Genomic DNA, 15,434 nt, shown 5'->3' with positions numbered 1-15,434 from the left:
TGTGAATGCAGACATACACACATGCATACAATGCTATGTAAAGAGTGCCAAAATATACTTCTCAGTGAAAAAATAAAGCACTGAGCAGTGGGTTTGGTATACTTTCATCTGTGGTTAGAGGGTGAAAAAAGGAAATATAGATGGATGTGCTTACACATGTACAGAAAATTTCTTAACAGTGATTGCTTCTTAGGATGGGACATACAACCATAGCATAAGAGGGAAACTGATGTATCACTGTATACTTCTTTGTATTTCTTAGCTTCTTCTAATGCTTATATTACTTTTCTAATAGAAAAATTATTAAAGTTTTAACAAAAAATTACTTTAACAACTATTCTATAAAAATGTGTATTTAGCTTCTGAGCCGTTTTAAAATTTTACCCTTCAATCATCCAAATCAAAAATCAAACCCACCACTGTCGAGTCGATTTAAGCTCCTAACAACCCAATAGAATAGCGCAGAACTGCTCCACAGAGTTTCCAAGACTATAAATCTTTAAGGAAACCAAGTGCCTTATCTTTCTCCACAAACTGGCTGATGGGTTTGAACCACCAATCTTTTAGTTAGCAGCCAAGTATGTTACCTTCAACCACAGATCTCATAATTTCTTGTAAATCTTTCCCCTCCAAAAATGGTTATATATATATATGTGTGTGTGTGTGTGTGTGTGTGTGTGTGTATATATATATCTGGTGGCATGGTACCTAAGGCATTTGACAGCTAACCAGAAGACTGATGGTTCAAAGCCACCAGCCACTCCTCAGAAGGAAGACTGGGCAATCTACTTCCATAGAGATACCACCTCAGAAACCCAAGGAGGGGTCACTATGAATCAGGATCGACTCAACAGCAATGAGTTTTTCATATATACATATGTGTGTGTGTGTATGTCTGTGTGTGTAACAACATCTAGTTAATTCTTCAATTACTATATAATAGAAATAAGGAGAATCTAAACATATAAGATTTTCTATTACAAGCAGTCTCCCTTTTCAAAACTTTTTAAAAAGTAATTTATGTTTTCATATGTTAAAAATGCTTTTGGCTTAAAAGTATGAATTCAGACTCATCATATTTCAAAAATGAAAGGGAATTCCTAAGTCATCAATTTAACTCCTTAGCAAAATAACTGAAATCAAGAGTTAAAAAGAGCTGCACAAAATCAGAGTAGGACAAGGACAGAGATGACCCCTTGGTTAGAGTTCACTATTCCATCTTAATCAGTTTCACTTGTCAGAAATAGTATAGATCAGGTAGGCAAAATAGAGAGAAATGGTTTCTGGATTTGGGTTTCTGTAAGGTAACAGAACAAAAAATCTTTTAGAGTAGATTCCTAGCCATTAGCGTAAGATATGCCAGAGAAAGATGAAAATAAATGGGACTTATCAGCGTTAATTAATTTCCAGTCACATCACTTGGTCCAATACTGTTGTTGTTATGTGCCGTCAAGTCGGCCCCAACTCATAGTGACACCTCTTTGGGTTTCCAAAGTGGTATCACTATGGAAGTAGATTGCCCAACCTTCTTTCTGAGGAGTGGCTGGTGGGTTTGAACCACCAGCCTTCTGTTTAGCAGTCAAGTGCCTTAAGCACTACACTACCAGAGCTCCTTGGTCCAATACTAGAGGAGCTCATTTCTAGTTCTACAGTAGATAATGCTGAAGCAATTCCTACTTTTGAAAATAGTTCACAGTGGGAGGCAATATCTTTCACAATAATTAAAATACCTACTTGAAGGCAACTGTAGGGTCAAGGGAATGTGAATGCCAGTTTCTTTTTTAAGAGAAAAATAAATTTATTCAAACTTCTTTGAAAGGTTTATGATATTAAGGCTACTAAGTTTTTTGGTTTCATTATGTTTTTCTGTCAAGGCAATTTACTTGGTGCCAACTCAATGTTAGTCTTTTTTTTTTTTTTCATGTGCTACATGTACACTTTACCTGAGCTCTTTTGATAATCATGTACATGGTATAACATCTCTGATCTTTTCCTAAGACTTAGGTTATAATAACACATTTAACAAAGAGTCTTATGATAGTTGCAATTTCACTTATGACATACCATTTGTCATATCTATGATTAATTTGTTACTACATCTTTGGTTAGGAATGCAATCCTAACTGTAAGTGTTTTGAGGTGTTTGGCGTCTATTAGAGAGGCCAGTTGCAGGCACAGTAAACAATGGTGCAGTTTGGTAGTCACTAAAAGAAACTGAATATTGTGGGACTTGCTAATGAAGTTGCTAATAAAAGAACTGCTTCTGTTAGTTATATTAAGGGTTCTCAACGAATAGTATGGAGACCCCTAAAGGTCCCTGAGATATTTTCAGGGTTCTTCAAGGTCAAAACTATTTCATAATTATAAGATACTATTTGCTGTTTTCATTCTTATTGTCTGATGAATTTATAGGTGAATCTTCCAAAGGCTACATGACAGGTGATAATGTATAATACAACATGTCAACATTTGGAAAATATCCCTAACTCAGTGAAGCAGTATTCCCCAAATGACCAGTGCTTAATGTTACAAGATCATGCATGGGTAAAACATCTATTCAAAGTGCAAGAAAGAACAATGGATTTTAACATGATAGAGCACAAAATGTTCATTGATATGGTTTCTGATTTCATGCAGAAACTAACCTTTAAGAAACACCACTTAGTCCAAGGATATGATGGACCCCAAGACCAGAAGAACTAGATGGTACCCAACTACCAATGCCAACCACTCAGAAAGAGATCAAAACTGGAGATCCTAAATAGAGTGGGAGGAGAAATGTAGAACAAAATTAAAAAAAAAAAAAAAAACACAAAAATGACCAGAATCACTGTCAGGTAGAGTTTGGTAGAACCCCCGAGACTATGACCCGGGTTACCCTTCAGGCCTGGAATTGGACTCACCCCCATGGATTGGCTCTCAGCCCAACAGCAGAAAGACCTTAATGCAGAACACCTACCCAGGGCAATACACCCACCTACTCTAGGGAGATACACCCCTTAGAGCAATCTCCTATGGGGCACCAGAGGGGCAGCATTCACATAGAAGGAAAGCTGGATAGATAGGAGTTAAGAAAGGCACAGGGAGGAGGTAGTCACAGGGATGGGATGGGAGGACAGTTTGTTATGGTTGGGGATTGTAACTGGGGTGTGAAATCAAATGTACATGAACTGTTGAATGTAAAAGTAATTTTGCTCTGTAAACTTGTACCCAAAGCACAATAAAATAATAATAATAATAATAAAACCCACCACTTGTTGAGTTTTGTTACAGTATCAAAGAAAAATATCCAATTATCTGAAAAGGCTATTAAAATACTCTGCCATTTTCTAACCATTGTACACATTTGTATGAGGCTGAATTTTCTTCACAATTTTCTTCAACTAAAACACGTCACCACAGACCGGATGCAGAAGCAGATAGGAGGATCCAGCTGTTCTCTTTTAAGCCATACATTAGAAGGTTTGAAAATACATAAAACAATGCCACGTTTTCCTTTTTTTTTGGTATTTTCCATTAAAATATTTATGATAAAATGTAATGAGTTATTTTTAAAGTAAATTAAGAAATATTTTTAAATGTTCTCAATTTTCACATCTAATATGGTAAATATCAACAGATACATCCACATTAACAAAAGCTCTTGGAGGGGGGTCTTCAATTTTTTAATTTTTTTTCCTTTTATTTTAAATATTTATTTTAAGAGTTTGGTTTACATTCAACATTACCTGTACATTTAGTTTCATTCCCCACTTACCACGCCCAAGCCTAACCCAGTCTCCTTTTCTCCCTGCCTAGTAACTATCCCCCCAATGCCCCTCATAGTTATGCACTCTTGTTTGTCCTGATTTCCTTACAGGGACTTAAAACTGCTGGATGGATTAAAAACGTTTTTCTGCTGTGAAAATTTGGTTGTGCATGTGTTACAGTTTTATTTAAATGCTAAATTTTAAATAATATGTATAATTATTAATATTAGATAAATAATAAATTTGGGCTACTAATTTGACAGGCCCCTATTCAAGAAATTTACTGAGGTAAAAAACAAAATAAAAGTATAAAGCTAACTCTAAATGAGGAAGTAAATACGCAGTCTGATTTAGCTGACTGGACTTTTGTGCAGACCTTAGCAAGCAAGTTAACCCCACCAAGTAATTCTCCATCCCCGGGATATGGCTGGGGAAACATTTTGCACAAGACAAGCTGATTTCTAGGCAGAAAGGGTTGTCTTATCTTATACCACTGACTTTTTATTTCTCAACCACGTCTCCATTTCTAAATCAACGTACTCCTAAGTAACTGAGATTCCAACATCTAAAAAATTAGCCTGTATCCAACTTACAGGTTGCTGTTCAGATAACTGGGAGAGAGTTTTCCACAGCTTAAGTTTTCAAGTTTTCCTCAGCTCAGCCAGTTACAGGTAAACCTGAACAATGTTGGTCTTGTTTTTTTTTTCCCAAGAAGAAAATGTTGGTAACAAGGGGAATAACAGCTATGCTTTGAAATCCTTCCTGGAAGGAGGCAAGCTATAAACAAACAAAACTGCCTACCACAAGTTCCAACTTAAAGACAGACTCTTAAAACAAAAAGCTACACCAAAAGAAAAACAAAAAACTAACACAATACAGCCAGTCATCTTAGAAAAGAATAGCACAGAATTTAAAGATGGAATTACTAAAATTTTACTGAAATTTCAAGGGATACTAGGACGTTTTTTAGTTTTAATCTGCAAAGTGAAACACCACAATTGAACTCCTAGATTTTTTTTAAGAAAATAACTTAAGCACTTTGTCTGACCACTGATGTACACTCTATTTAATAAGCTACTGCCTTTGGGCATGGCATTGGTATTTTAGGCATAGTACATTATACAGACAAAGAAGTACTGTAACATGCTACATATTAAAAATACCTACTTAATATGTTGCAGAAAACTAGGATTTATAGTTCTGAGCTTTTCTTGCTCAGACAGCTCTCGCAGTAGGCATTAGTCCTATAATCTTTCCCTACCTATGCTTTCTAAACTACTTACCAATTCTAAGCATTAGGACCTGACTCAGGGCTTCTGTTTAATATACATTGTTGTTGTTGTTGTTATTTGCCGTCGAGTCGGCCCCGACTCATAGCGACCCCTCCTTGGGTTTCCGAGGCAGTATCACTACGGAAGTAGGATTGCCCAACCTTCCTTCCAAGGAGTGGCTGGCTGGTGTAAATTAACATGAATTCCCTATGTAACAGTCATGGGGTACTCTTTTCCTCTCTCCATCTTAAGAAAAAAAATATTTTTAAAGATCTGTTGTATTCTCAAATTAGTTATTCAACATTCTCTCACATATCCCCTCATACCAGTTTTTATTTTAGGGAGTGGGGGCACACCCTACCCCAAAAGATATACCATAACTAACTTAATCAACCACAAACATGCAAAGAGATAAAAACAGAAGACATGGCTCGTGGCATTTCTTACACAACAGCCCCAAAATGTCAGTTTTACACACAACATTTGATTATTGTATCATTTTCAATTTTAGTAGAAGACTCAAATAATCAAATGGAACATTTTTCAAAACTGTCAAAATCCATGGAGTTAAGCATTCATCTATTACCTTGTGGCCAATTAAGATAACACAGTCTTTACATCTTGCTCTATAATATAAAATCTTAGATTTATAATTTCTTACTCACAAAGTAACACTGAAAATAGTTTCAACTTCCAAGTAAATGGCAAACCATAATAAGCTGCTTAACCCAAACATAGTAAATGCCCAACGAGAAACAGCACAAGGCAGACTGATTAGAAGCCGCAGAAATTTTACCTTAATTCTTCTCTCAGTGTCATCTAATTTTAATTCTGCTGAGACTAGTTTCTTTGCCAAATCATCCCGTTCAGGTAGGTGTCTAGCTTCAGAGATCTTTTTCAGTTTATTTAAGGTAAATTTTGTCCTAAAGAGTTCACCTTCTGTATCTTTAACTCTTTTCTCAGTTGCCCGTTCTTTCTCTTGAGATTTTCTTAGGCGTTCCTTGAGTGCTATAATCTCATTATTATGTCGAAGTATAAGTTGTGAGATTTCATTTTCTGTATCTTCAAATTTATTCAAGGCTTTCTCCTGTCTATACTGAAGCCTTTTCAAAGCCTTGTTTTCTTTTAGCAGCTCAGCTAACTTGACCTGGAGTTCAGTCACTTCATTCTGCAATTCACTGATTTTTTGTAGTCTTGCAGAAAGAACTCGTTTTGTAACAAGATCAGGATCTTTCCGAAGTGGTTCCCTATTGAGGCTCTGAGAGCGATATCCTATTCGGACACCCTTTCTGTTTGGTAGACCCTTAGGGCTTGATTTCCCAGGAGCTAAAAAAGGAAGATAGTAATTTAAAGAAAGTTGTACCAAATATTATAAAGAAAGTTGTAGTAGTATTTATTTATTCTGACACAATCGATCCTTAGCATTCTTTAGTTTTTTTTAAAAAAGGATTTCACAGTATTTAAAGAATATTACAAACCATCAAAAATTATAGACAAGTAGCTTTTATGGAATTATCTTACATTGTTTCAAAAGACAGCAGCATCAGGTCTTAACCATTTTTAACTTTTTATATATTATGGCAGAATTCAAACACAGGTCCCATCAGCATCAGCATGGTGCACAGTAAACACCTGACAAACACATTGAGACATTCAAGTCATGCGGGCAATTTAATTAAACCTGTCCAATCTATTGTCCCCAGTCATGCAATGAGGCTAACAATACCTACATAACAAGGTTGTTTCAAGGGTTAATGATGTACGTAAAACTGAAAGCACTACACAGATATTCTGTATTAGTAATAAGAGCTTAACATCCTATTTATTAGTGACTGAAAATGGAAAACACTTAGCAGTACAGATGTGATTCTAAATGCTTTCTCCAAGGATTTCTATTGTGTAATATTCAAATCAAAAACATTTGACACAATTTAAGAACAGATAAAAACAAAAATTCACATCCTAAAAAACAGAAGCATCTGCAATCTTTAAAATACAGATATTAAATCGCAAATTTCATGAAAATTTAGAATGAAATTATTTTTACTTGGTTTAAGTAATATTGGTTTAAGTAATAATGGTATTATTTCACTTGGTTTAAGAATATACTCATCTGAAACCAAGCACCTGTCCTTTAAAAGAAGCATATGGAAGTCTGCCACATCTGAGAATAATCACCAAAGTGACTGCATTTTTTCAAGGAGAAGATGTATTCCAAAGGAAAGAAAATGAAGGAAAACAAGAATATTGAACCTTCCCTCCTACCTACCCAGCCTTAGATACTCTGATTTCACTATGTAAACAAGCACAGAAAAACAAGTAATAGTAACCATTCAGAGTGTCATTTAAAAGAAGATTTTATAGACAGTGTTTTGAAAATGTATTGATTTGAGATTCCAGCTATATATGGTTAAATACATGAAAGGAACTGGTAATAAAAAAGAAAATGTCATTAGTATGTGTCAAATTGGCCAACTCATTGCGACACCATGCACAATGAGCGAAATGCTGCCCAGTCCTGCATCATCCCTGTAGGCCCGTGGCATCACTAGATGAGTGCAGGGAAACAGGGTAGGGGCCACACCCTCTGACACTGTCACAGGAGGTGACACCAAAATGACCCCAGAGTCCACTGGAAAGGCTGGTGGGTTGGAACTGTAGGAAGAGGAAAGGGCCACCAAGGTAGTGGTGTCACCACCAGGTTGGTGTCACCTGTCACCTAGTGCAGTAATTCAGTAACTCGTTACCCTCACCTCCATCACTAATTGCAGTAACTGTCACCTCCACCTCCATCACTCAGTGCAGTAACTTGCCAACACCACCTTCCCCATCACCTGCCAGTCAGGGTGTGGGTAGGCTGCTGCACATGCCATTGGGCAGAGAAAAGGGTCTCCACCTTGGCCAATGGGAGAGGGAGAAGCTGTCAGGAGCTGCTGGATGTGGGGCCTGGAGGGGTGGTGCTGGATTGCTTCACACATCTGGGGGGGGTGTTTTGGGGGCATGACACCATGAGTTACTACAATGGGTAACACCAACCCTAGTGATGCCACTGCCAGGACTGGCTGCAGAGTAGACAACGTTCTGTTGTGATCCATAGGGTTTTCATCAACTGATTTTTAGAAGTAAATTGCCAGGTCTTTGTTCATAATCCATTCTAGCCTGGAAGCTCAGCTGAAACCTGTTCAGCCTCACAGCCACACACGATGGATAGTGGCTGTGCTTGAGGAGCACTGGTCAAGAACTGAACCTGAGTCCCCTACATGGGAAATAAGAATTCCACTGAACTACCAAGAAGGAATACCTAATCACAATTTTGAAATTTGAAATTTTAAGTGTGGCTAGTCCAAATTGAAATGTGCTGTAAGTACAAAATACACACTGACTATCAAACATTTCCAAAAATAACACAAAATCCCTGCCATCAAGTCGAATCTGACTCATAGTGACCCTCCAGGACAGAGTAGAACTTCCCTATTGGGTGTTGAAGGCTGTGAATCTTTACAGAAGCAGACAGCTTATCATTCTCCCACGAAGCAGCTGGCAGGTTTAACCATCAACTTTTGGCTAGCAGCTGAACATTTTTAACCACTATGCCACCAAAAAGAAGACTGTAAAATATTTCATACTGTTATACATTGACTATATGTAGAAACTATAATACTCTGGATACTTTGAGTTAAAAAAAAATATTGAAATTAATTTCACCTGTTTCTTTTTCCCTTTTTGATTGCATGGCTTGCATTACTGGCTTACATTTTATTCTAATGGGCAAAGTTGCTTTTAAAATTTAATCTTAAATTGGCAGTGTCCACCATTTCAACTTTGTCTTTTCTAACAATCTGAATTAATAGTTCGGTTATATATATGTTATTTTGGAATATGTACATATGTACCCAGAGCTTGGAATGACAGAAACTTTATACATAAAAATGATTATACACAAAGGTGAATTTAACTTTTTCAATACTCTGATTTCACATATATAATTACTTTACTCGAAAGATTTCATATAAATTGCAGCTTATTTTATTTGAACAAGTTAAAGCCTAAATAATAAGAATCAGAATAAAAATTTTTCACTAATATTTTACTTCAATTATTTAGTCATATACAAAAGGGTTTCCTTAACCAACTTTTTATATCCTGAACATCTGCACATTTATTTTTAGCATATCCTATTATTATAAACATAAACTGATCATTAAGTACATTTAAGTAGAACTCAAAAATGTTTCCAACCTTTCATTTACCTTTTTATTTTCATTTTAAAAACTATCAAGATGAAATACAGTACTAATAAAAATGAGAAGATGATTGGCTGTCATTCATGCCATTCTTCATCTCCCCCTTATTAAGTCATCATCAAAAAGTAGATGAAAGAATAATGCTTTTTCTTTCTTCAGGTGTTAAAAAATATGACCCATTTTTAAAAGTACATAGTATATATAAACTATGTATCTACCCCCACAATGGAATAGAAACTAATTTTAAAAGGAAGTGGATTAAATATATAATATACAAACATGTAAGGCATTGTGGTGGGGTAGTAGATTAAGTACTTGGCTGCTAACCAGGTCAGCAGTTCAAACCCACCAGCCGCTCCAGAGAAGGAAGACGGGGCAATCTACTTCCCTAAGAATTTACAGCCTCAGAAACCCAATGAGGGTCGCTATGAGTCAGAATCAACTTCATGGCAATGACTTTGATTTTTTTTTTTAATACAAACATGTAGAATCTAAACTATTATTAATGTATAAACTTAGGCAGAATATGAATTTTATTTTTAAAATATGTTGAAAATTAATAAGGGAAAGGAAGATTTCTATCAAACATGCAAATTCTCAAATTCAAGTATTACAGACACTATTTTAAACTTCAATTTAGTATCATCAATGATTACAATTTAAACCAAGGAAAATTAACTTACTGTTTAAGGAAAGGTGTCAGTTTGACCCTTGTTGTGGGTGGAATTGTATAATCCAAAAAAAGGTATGTTGAAGTCCTAACCCCAAGTACCTGTGAATGGGAGCTTATTTGGAAACAGGGTCTTTGCAGAGGCAATCAAGTTAAAATGAGGTCCTAATGGATAGGGTGGGCTCTAATCCAATGACTGGTGTACTTATAAGACAAGGGAAATTTGGACACAGACACACAGGGACCAGGTGACCACTGGGACTGAGACATGAGTTTCTCCAATAGGAGGAAAACCAAAGATTGCCAGGCAGTCACCAGGAGCTAAGAGAATGGCATGGTACAGATCCTGAGTTTCCAGAATGGAATCAACATTGTTAACACTTTGATTTCAGACTTCTAGCATCCAAACTGTAAGAGAATACATTTCTGTTGTTTTAAACCAACCAGTTTGTGGCATTTTATTACTGCAGCCCTAGGAAATGAACACAGCCTTGTTCTTTTGTCTAAGGCAGACAAGTTACCAAAAGTTTTAATTCAGAAGACAGTGCAAAACAAAAAGCAGCAAGTCAGATTATAGACAATAATAGGGATTTTTTTGGGTGATGCTGGAATTGTTTTTCACAGCTTTTTCTCAATTATTTTGTCAAACAAGGTAAGAAGTTCTGACTCTTTAAAAGGGTGGTCTCCTAAGTTGCTTCTGGAGGAAAAAAAAGTCCAAAAACTAGGAGCTCTGAGAAAAAATATTTCTAATAATACTATCCAGATTATGTAAATTATATCTTAAGAATAAACAAGCATTTTTTAAAGTTTGCCCCTTAAGGTCTGTTTGTTCTTAGTTGTACAACAAAAGTTTATTATCAGATGATGCTCTCAACCAGAAAATCAGAACAGGAGGTCCTCAGTGAGACAGGTTTGAAAGAAAAGACCAAAAAACCTGCTGCTTTGTACTTCCAAAGTAAAAGACAAGCAAGAAGGGAGAAAGAAAAGGAGACATCCCTTGGAGCTAGACTGAGGGGTACATGAAAATGTTGTCTTCGAATATATACTCTCTGGAGCTTTTAATAAGCAAATATTACTTTTCAAAGTAAAACTTTATGATGACAAATCCAATTTAAACCAAAAAATAAAAACCAAATCCACTGCCACCAAGCCGATTCCAACTCACAGAGACCCTACAGAATAGAGTAGAACTGCTTCATAGGATTTCCAAGATTGTCTCATCTTTCTCTGGCAGCTGAATCCATTAACCACTCCTGCTTAAATTCTTTCAATGGCTAACTATTTCTCACAGAAATAGAACAATCTAGTCTAGAAATACTACAGCATTGAGATGTAAGGTGTTTCATGAGCTGGCTACTGTTTTTCTGTCCAGCCTCCAATTTTATCACATTCTGTCTTGCAACTCCCCACTACTGTTATAACTTTGTTGCATTTACTGATGCATATTATAGTTACCTAACTGACCAGAGCTTATTTTTCTACAGGGAGCTCTGGTGGCTGAGTGTCTAAGGTATCTATCTGACTGCTAACCAGAAGGCTAGAGGTTCAAACCCATCAGCCACTCCTTAGAAAGAAAACTGGGCAATCTGCTTTTGTGGAAATACCACTCGGAAACCCAAGGAGGGGTTGCTATGAGTCAGGATCAACTCGACAGCGGTGAGTTTGGGTTTTTTGGGTTTATTTTTCTATGAGGCACATGTAATGCTTACGTATTTTGTTACTAAGTACATTGGGGGTTTTCTTGACCACTTACTTAGTAACTAGTAACATTTTAATAAGAATTATTATTTCTAATGCTCAATCCCATTTTAATTTTAACATGGTTTAACAAAAATCAAATTAGATTGGTGGTCCAAATCCCCAATTCCATACTTAAATTTGAGTTTTTACAGTAAGCATTGAGTTGGTTAGACCAACTAATTTTACTCAATCTATAAAAATGCCCCTTAAAGGGGCCCAAGTTTGCTGGTCTGATAGAGTCTGGTGGAACCACTGAGACTATGGCCCCTAGCTGCCCTTCAGGTCTGGAATTGAACCCACACCTGTGGTTTCCAGCCAAACAAAAGACAGGCATAGGAGTTGAACATTTATCTCAGGTAGATAAACTCCTTGGAGAGAACAATCATGGGAGAAAGAAGGGCTGCTTATGCACAGGGAGACAGCTCAGGGGGCAGGAATCCATGGAGGGATGGACACTGGGAAGAGGTAACTATGGGGAGGAAGTGGGAGGGGAGCTTTTTCATTGTGGTAAACTGTGGTCAATGTCATGAGACAAAGTATATGTGAACCGCTGTATGGAAAGTGAATTTGCTTTGCTCTATAAATCTTCACCCAAATCACAATTTAAAAAAGACCCTTAACCATTTTATACCAACGCCTTTTACAAAATGAAAATCTAGAAAGATACAAAGGTTTTGTAATTTCTTTGCCTTTACAGTACCTCAGAAACCCCAAGACAAACATTTCTTTAGAAAGAAAACAAAATTAAAAGCCTTAGCTGTATATATGACTTCAAATAAAACAAAAGGTAATACAAAGTACTAAAACATTTTATATATTTATAAAAATGTATACTATTCAAAATACCTCTCAGCCCATTTCTAAGTATATAACAATATGTATACCATAAAAGACATTCTTTCATGCAACTTTTCCCAACTCAAAATAAGTTTTCTAAGTCCATAGGATTCTCTTAAAGAATATTTACCTTGGTGATGCACTTGGCTATCTGAAATGTGTCTTTTAGGATTTTTTTCCTTAACACTTGTAGGTGAAGTGGGGCTGACCCCTGAAGACTGGGCAGAAGATTGCGGTGTAGTTTCAAAATCAGATGAACAGGAAGAGTAACGGTGTTTTCCTGACTTTCTTTCTTGATTATTATCTGGACTTTTTGCTCTTTCCCCCATTATTTTGAAATATGGTCTCTAGTCACATAATTTCACAAGATTCTTTTCTCCTGAAGAGTCCATGACAACACTGAAGAACATTTTTATAGCCTTCAAATCTTGGTATTATTCATTTCCATGCAATATGCTTTCTCCATATATCCAGTAGTTCCAAATTCACATTAACCATCTGAAGATACACTGTTTCCCCCTATAATTAAGGAAAGGCAGGGAGACTCATCACACAGTCATGAAATAGTCCATTTTTAGATTTCTACAACTAATTACAATAAACTTACTAAAATCAAAATACATGTTTATATTTTTCTAAAAGATGATACAATTTTATTTATTTGTTTTCATATTTACAATGGTTGGGGAAAAGATACTGTCATAGCTTATTTAAATAACATGTAAAGTGCCTGACATAAAAATGGTTCTCAATAAAGGCTAACTAAATTTGACTCTTCGAACCATAAGATTTATAGTAAACACAAATGCTGACATTTAGCCGAGAATAATGATCAAATTGGAGAATTTTGGGGGGAGAAAAATCTGCTAATAAGAACAAAGAAAAGTATGTCAGATTGACTACATATGTAAAAATACGTAAAAAATAATCAAGCAAATTAAACGAAAAAATATTTGCAAACATGACCCAAAAATGGTTAGCATTCTCATTTTGAATAAATACCTTATATCACCCCATGAAGTCAAACATTGCAGGGGCAAAATGTATGATGAAACTCAAAACAAACAAAAAACAGTGCCAAAAAATATTTTAAAAACTGTTTTCAGTAACTACATTGTTGGTAAACAGCTCTGGTGGTGTAGCAGATAAGGCACTTGACTGCTAACTGTCAACAGTCCAAACCCACCAGCTGCTCCACAGAAGGAAGACAGGGCAATCTACTTCAGTAACGATTTACAGCCTCGGAAACCCAAAGGAGGTTGCTGTGAGTTGGAAATGACTCAATGGCAGTGAGTTTGGTTGTTTTTTTTAATATTGTGGGTATTATTATTCTAAAATTAGTAAGTCCAGTTTGAGATAAAGCAAATAAGTATTTGCTAGTGAGAATAATAAGAGAATTGTTATAAAATTAAATGGAATAATTTAATAACTATCACACAACAATCAGCAATTAAGCCATGTGCCACATAACATCCATTCAGGGAACATCTGACTGCATATACATCATTGGTCACAATGCCCACATACCTTATTATATTAAAAATTAAATGGACATTCAATGGCTCATGAAAACAAACAGGCACTATTTGCATCAAGACATTATCATTATTATTACTGTATTATTATGTTAAAGGTATTTTAGTGTATTTAGAAGTTTTTCTTCAATGTTTTTTATGCATAGAAAGGTATATTACGTACTTATATAGCAAGACAAACATTTGACTAATTGACATTAGATATAAACAGGACCTAACTGTTCCAACTTATATATAAATTTAACTTAAAGACAGACTTAGGAATGGAAATCATTCATAATCTGGGACTGCCTGTATATAATACAATGCTCACATATGTCCAAATCACATAATGTCTTATTGCACATAATGAATTGTGACCATTAAACGATGCAGAACTGGGTATTCAGAATTGTGACACAGAAGATGCTCAATAAACTCTAACTGGTGTACCTTCTCAAAGCCTTTCTTTCTCCCAAGATTTTTCTCTCCAAAGAATATCTACTTCAGGTAAATGTTCAACTCATATGCCTGTATCCCCTTTGGCTAGAAACCACAGGTGTGGGTTCAATTCCAGATCTGAAGGGCAGCTAGAGGCCATAGTGTCAGTGGTTCCACCAGGCTCTATCAGACCAGCAAACCTAGTTCCTCACCCCTTTTATTTTTTTTCCTGAAATGATTTTGAGTTTTGTTTGAGTTTTGTCTGTATTTTAAAAATACAGTTAAAAGTTGATTAAATGGTATCAGTGCAGATTAATTCTATTTATATGCATGCGTCAGAAGTAGCTTTCAGTGATTTATCACACCCAAGTCAGAGCTGCAGTTCAACTGCAAAGGGAAGATTCCACAAAACAATATTACCTGTCACACCTCCTATGCACATGCTTACATCATCAGTTAGTAAAATACACACAGTAGCAAAAAAAAAAAAAAAAGACAATCTCTCATCATCCCAATCTATTATCTAATGGTTTATGGCTTTATGATGCTTATTCTGTTTCTTATACTCATCTTTCAGACTAAAAAAGATGAGGATTTAACTCTTATCTCTTATTAGATGGCTGCAACATGCAACTCCATGCTGCTTCTGTGGGTTTTTGCTTGTTTAGAATTTCTGTTGTTGTTGTTGTTGTTGTGTGCCATCGAGTCAGATCTGACTCTTAGAATTTCTAATTGTCCTTTTTTCTTACTGAGAAGAACACACATACATTTCTTATCATATCATTAATATCTACTAGCTTTTTTACTCGTTCTATCTATGGTCTAGGAGCTCTGGTATCATAGTGCCTAAGGCACTTGACTGCTAACCAGAAGGCTGGCGGTTCAAACCCACCAGCCACTCCTTGGAAGGAAGATGGGACAATCTACTTCCATAGTGATATTGCCTTGGAAACCCAAGGAGGGGTCGC

The 15,434-nt window shown here is 35.9% G+C and overlaps 1 protein-coding gene across 1 annotated transcript in view; it reads right to left on the bottom strand.

Annotated features, from left to right (window-relative positions):
- LCA5 (lebercilin LCA5) overlaps window positions 1–12,840 on the bottom strand; it is a 56,885-nt gene extending 44,045 nt beyond the window's left edge. The window contains exons 1-2 of the mRNA XM_042782281.1: window positions 12,642–12,840; window positions 5,817–6,346 (exon numbers count right to left, since the gene is read on the bottom strand). Of these exons, the coding sequence (XP_042638215.1) occupies window positions 5,817–6,346; window positions 12,642–12,840 (729 nt within the window). The remainder of the gene's footprint in view (window positions 1–5,816; window positions 6,347–12,641) is intronic.
- Between the last annotated feature and the right edge of the window lie 2,594 nt (window positions 12,841–15,434).

The sequence above is a fragment of the Orycteropus afer genome, unplaced genomic scaffold, assembly GCF_000298275.1.
Source record: "Orycteropus afer afer isolate SDZICR_OR568_19922 unplaced genomic scaffold, OryAfe1.0 scaffold00011, whole genome shotgun sequence".
NCBI lineage: Eukaryota > Metazoa > Chordata > Mammalia > Tubulidentata > Orycteropodidae > Orycteropus > Orycteropus afer.
Note: the sequence above shows the minus strand (reverse complement) of the source record. Positions and strands in the feature narration are given on the sequence as shown.